We start from the raw sequence: 5576 nt of genomic DNA, 5'->3' as shown, positions 1-5576 counted from the left end.
TTAGCAACTAAATTTAAGTTGTATTTATATACCCCCCTTAACAACTTTCATTTCAATTATTTTCCACTTCTAATGCTGATGTGGCAAAAAAAAAATTAGGCAAGTAAATGACATAAAAAGGTGGGCCCGCTAATATATATATTATTATTATACAATAAATCAATAAAATAAAATAAAAATGGGCCTTTTCTCTTTCTTCTAAACCACCCCCCACCCACCTGCCCGGCTCCTCTTCCCCCACCCACTTAAATCAACCCCCACCCGCTCCTCTTCCCCACCACCACCACCGTAACCACCACCTCCTCCATATCTACCTCCACTACGGCTACCACCATCGTATGCACCACCTTTACTATCATACCCACTAATTCGACCACCACCAAATCCACCCTCACCTCCATAACCACCACCATCAAAATCATAAAGTTTTTAAATTTAATCCCAATTCTTAATTCGAAAACGTTGATTTGCGCTCTCAATTTCCTCTCATGTAACCTTCCGTTACCTTCCGTTACCTCCTGATGTCTTCGATGCCGTCTCTTCAATCTACCATACCAGCGACGATGTTGATGCTGACTTGGACAACATGTCTATGACTGTGAGTTTCTTTTCCTCCTCATTGAGTTTTTTATTTTTTTGTATTAATCATTCGAATTATGGTGATTGATGAAGAATGTTGTTGTAGTTGTCTATACTTTTAGATGCTAGATGTAGATACATGAGTATGGTTTTCTCAGCTAGAGAAGAAAAGCAATACTAGGGCAATTTTTCTCTCCGGTGGTTTTTTCAAACATGGCATTGTTGGACTCTCTTTGCCCGAGCTAACACGGATCCGAGCCTCAATTTTTCTCTGTTCAGCTTGGAATTCTTATATATATTTTATTGATGATAATGGAGGTTTGAATGACAAAGATGGGATTTTGTGATGGCGGCGGCGGCGGCGGCGGCGGTGGTTGGAAGAAGAAAGAGAAAAGGGAGAAGAAGAAGAAAGAGAAAGAGAAAAATAATAAAAGAAAATCAAAAAATGAAGGGTTAGTAATTTTTGACATGGCAATGACGTGGAAACGACGTGGCAACGATGTGGCAATGACGTGACACGAATGTAATACACCTCCCATTGTGAGAGTGGTATTATTTTCTCAGGGTGGTAAATAATTGAGATGAAAGTTGTTAAGGGGGGTAAATAAATACAAGTTAAGTTTAGTTGCTAAACTGAGTTTTCGTGCCAAGTTCAAGGGTCAAATGATGTCTTTTCTCTATATATTATCATCAATAACAAGGCCCATAAGGATGTACATAAGCCGACGAGGCTAAAAAAATGATATCCAAAATATAGGCCGACAAGGCCAAACACATCTAAGTATATACACATGTCTACGAGCCTCTAAGGAGAGTATGTCATATCATATAGGCGGGACAGAACCCCGCCATGCCCATAAATATGTACACAAATGAATAAATACCAAAAGCTGTAGCTCCGAATGAAATGGAGCTCCGCTATGTAGTCCCCGAGTAATAAAGCTATAGATCAAGCTCCGTCTCCCCCCACTGCGGCATGACGCAGTCCACAAACAAAAGGAAGTACGAAAGAATGTACCGAGTATGTAAAGCATGATCAACATCATTATGAAGATAATAGACAACATAAGAAATAGCATGTGATGAGAGATAGTAGATCGTAATCATATACACTTACTTGCTTTTCATAGGGACTTCCCGTTTCTAATGCGTGATTGTGTACATACATCCATATCCGTATCCGAACTCGTTTACATTTCATATCCATATTCGTATTCGTAGTCATATTTCCATTCATACTCGTATTCATTCATATTCATATTCATAGCATTTCCGTATTCATAGCATATTCGTATTCATATTCATATCATAAACATAGCATACCTGACCATGAAGGTTCAGTGTTACACATACCTGGCCCTACCAAGGCTCAAGGTCATACATACCTGGCCCTACCAAGGCTCAAGGTTGTCCGTACCCACTACAGTGGCGCGCGCGCAATATATATATATATTTATTCTACCCGGCCATATAAGCTCGGGGTTTCATAATAGCCATACATAGGCACATATACATAAAAGCTCATAAGCATCTTTAGCATCATTACTATCGTCATTCATTACATCTATTGCTAGAGGATTACTCATCATAGGAGGAATTTTAGTACAATCGTAACATAACGATAATCATGAGCTTAGTAGCTCTTAAAGATAGAATCATTTGGAGAACATCATAGGCTCATGAAAGGATAGGTGTATAGCCAAAGAACCATGCCTTATTGAAAGAAGGTTTAGCCTTACATACCTTTTGGTTCAACTATTCTATCGCTTGAACGTTCCCCTTCAATGCTCACGTTTCTACCTTCATGAGAGTTTGTATCAACATTAGATAATCGGCAGCTTAGCATACTTGACTAAAGCTAGAGGAAATTAGGCAGCATTTCCTTTATTTATACGACCTTCCCCATATCATCTATCTACTCCCAAACATCCATAATAACATTCTCAACATTATAACCAACAATCTTCATTCATCTACATTATCCACATTTCAGTACTTCACTTCAATTCTCCCATAATCATGGTCATAGGACACTACTACGTTTTCTTGCATATAATGTTTACCCCATGTTCTTAATGTCATTTATAACATATTTACAATCACAATATCTCAAGAATCATGACTCATCTCAAGCTACTACTCAAAATCTCATTATTCTCATCTTTGTAAACCATTTTCTATGTCCTTTCATAATCTAAGTCTTTCAACCTCCCAATACCTTAAACAACATAGAATGATCATAAAACTTAACTTAGATAGTGTAGGAGAAAGTTTTGGATGATAATCTTTCATGTGAAGAAAAACCCTAGCTTCAATCCAAAGAGTTTTCTTGACTCCAAGCAATCCTAGAGAGCTTCTTGCATTTGATTTCCTTGGTTTGATGAAGTTGATCACTAATATCTCTTGAATTCTTGTGGGAGAAGTGTAGAGAAATGTTCTAGAGAGTTCTATAGAGAAGGGGTGTGAAGGGGAAATGAAATGAATTAAACTTGGACCCCTTATTAATAATACAAAATCTATCCCGCTTGGATTTCACGGACCAACATACGGTTCGTATAAATTATACTGACCGTATGTTCAGTCGTACTTTTGGTCTAGTGAAGGGTGCTAATCTGGGCTGAATATACGGCCAAACATACGGCCGATATTTTATACGTCGCATGTTGTACGTATAATGCCCTGGCTCGAACTCGTTCTCGTCGACTCATTTGATCTCCAATCCTTATGGATCCTTCTTAACACTTGTTTAGCACCACATTAACAATCTATGGGATGTTATAACTCTCCTCCAAAACATCATTAAGTCGTCATTAACTTGTTACTCGTAAATCTTTTCGATACCTATCATATGCCTTGCCTCCTCTTGGCAAACTTTCTTCTCTTACCTCGAACGGCTTTGAAATCTCAATTAGGGTCATCAAATGTCATTCCTTACTTATTGAAATACCATATACTTCGTGCTCTTCGTTAGTCTATTCACTGTGCATCAACAAAAGAAAATTCCGAGGTGTAACATTAACGGCCTCTTCCAAAGGCATTCCGCCTATGTCGGTACAGTTTGGGTACCTTCGATCGATGCGCATTGTTTGGTGGCGCTCTCGGCATGTTTCCTTCTTGAGGGTTTAAGGACGCTGCAGCAGCTTTTGATCGAGTAACTGCTTCCAGCGAATCGATCCCTGTCTATAAGAGAAAACAACTCAAAGGCTCCCAAGTTAGTGTTAGACTTAAGAATGAAACACAAGATATCACATTGTTTGCAGTTTATAGCACATAGATTCATATATTTTATTTCAACTAGTGATTGATTTACATTCCAAGGGTATTTTGGTCTTTTTACATTCTTAGGAATATTGATTTTTGGTAAATGGTCTTCATGGTTGATTTGCTTCTACCCATCCTATACTAAGGGGAATTTTAATTTTTATCATAAAAGGACCGAGTCTATTTACTGCCTACGTATCCCACCAAAGGGAAGTCAGGTCCATCCGTAGTCAGGCATACATATAAAAGGTTTTTTTCGATGCTACCCGAAACTTAGTTTTCTACCCTGACCAGGCCTTATGTAGGCTTCCCACGTATCCCCAATGGGATATCAGGTCGGCGTGGTTCCGTTTACATTAAAAGGGAAAGGGATATTCTATCTTATTAAAAGCAGTAAAGGGATACTTATGTTTTTCTACCTAAACATGCTAAGAAGGTCTTCATTGTCTTCTTCATCTTCATCTTCTAACCTTGTCTTCCTGCGACAATCCAAACATGGCCTTCATTCACGAGGCGTTCCAATTCAAGCTTGAATTCCACACATTGTGGCCAGGGCGACCATAATGAAATACGCAAACCCTTTCTCTTTGAGGTCTTAGGCGACCCTGATAGGTTTGCGGCACTGCTCTTATCTTCTTCACACTACACAGTAGGGAGTGAATCCTGGCATATGACTCCTCGAATTTGGAAAAGTCGCTTCTCCAGAACCTAACCCTTTATATCTTTTCTGGATGATTTTTCCCTTAGTCATGGGTCAGGAAAGAGTGGGGTCCCTATAGTTGGCTAATTCTCCCATGGTCAATCCATTGGATTAACTTCCTTTCCAGCGCTCAACACTCATTAGGGACGTGTGACCCGACTGACTTCGGTGGTAGAGGCATTTCTTGTGGATCATGGAAGGAGCACAAGGCGACAAAACTCCCCAAAGTCTCTAAGAGTTCTTGTTTGGACATTTCTACTGGCATACTCCAATTGTGTGATCTTGTGCCCTAGAGAACAATTGTGCATGAAACAGGAGGTTCCTCGAGCTGAGATTTGTGCGGGTCACCATAGATTTTCAAGTTGGGTATAAGTAGTTCGTCATCTCCATAAGGTATGGGGTCAAGCCCTACTTGTTAGCTAAGTGGGACATAACTCCCAAATGATGCTTCAGGAGTCTTTCCCCATTTTACCGGATTGGCAGGGTGTTGCTTAATTAGTTTCTCAACATAAGCTAGGAGAGTTTCGGCTTCTTTCATCTTCTCTTTGGCCGCCTTAGTGGTTTGGACAGCTTCTTTCATTCGAGCAGTAGCTAGGGCCATACTATCGTCCCACTGTCGGTCTTTCTTACGTGTCGCTTCCAGTTTCTCATCATCACTGACTAGGTTGAAATAAGGGGAAGTTGCACTCATGCTGTATGGAGTCTCCATTTCCTATTAGCAAATTAACTTTTAAAACTGGACCTAAATTTGGTTTTAGGGGTGGGGCTTTCTTGGTTTTTTCTTTTGGGTAGTGTCCGGAATGTAGACCAATCAAGAGTTTAATAATATATATGATTTTCACATGAAGCAGTTATATCAAATAAGCATTTAGACAATATATAATTCGCTTTCCTATACCTCGTTGCTCCGAGACTACTAGCGTATGAAGCAGAATTGTGCCATATGTAAAACAACTTTATTGTTCCAAAAAAATAAAAATCCCAGTGCTTTTCATTAATAATATTTTCCCAAGTGGGATTACAAGGCTTTTAAAAC

At 39.4% G+C, this 5576-nt stretch overlaps 1 protein-coding gene across 1 annotated transcript; it reads right to left on the bottom strand.

Moving 5' to 3' along the window:
- Positions 1-218: 218 nt before the first annotated feature.
- LOC132042987 (uncharacterized) lies at positions 219-5249 on the bottom strand (the record flags this gene model as incomplete). Its single annotated transcript, XM_059433485.1, has 2 exons — positions 4976-5249; positions 219-395 (listed from the first exon to the last, which is right to left on the bottom strand). Coding segments are annotated over exons 1-2 (451 nt in total), but the record flags the coding sequence as incomplete, so codon positions are not given.
- Positions 5250-5576: the final 327 nt, after the last annotated feature.

Source organism: Lycium ferocissimum, unplaced genomic scaffold (genome assembly GCF_029784015.1).
Source record: "Lycium ferocissimum isolate CSIRO_LF1 unplaced genomic scaffold, AGI_CSIRO_Lferr_CH_V1 ctg19572, whole genome shotgun sequence".
Classification (NCBI taxonomy): Eukaryota; Viridiplantae; Streptophyta; class Magnoliopsida; order Solanales; family Solanaceae; genus Lycium; species Lycium ferocissimum.
This window is presented reverse-complemented; position numbering and strand designations above follow the sequence as displayed.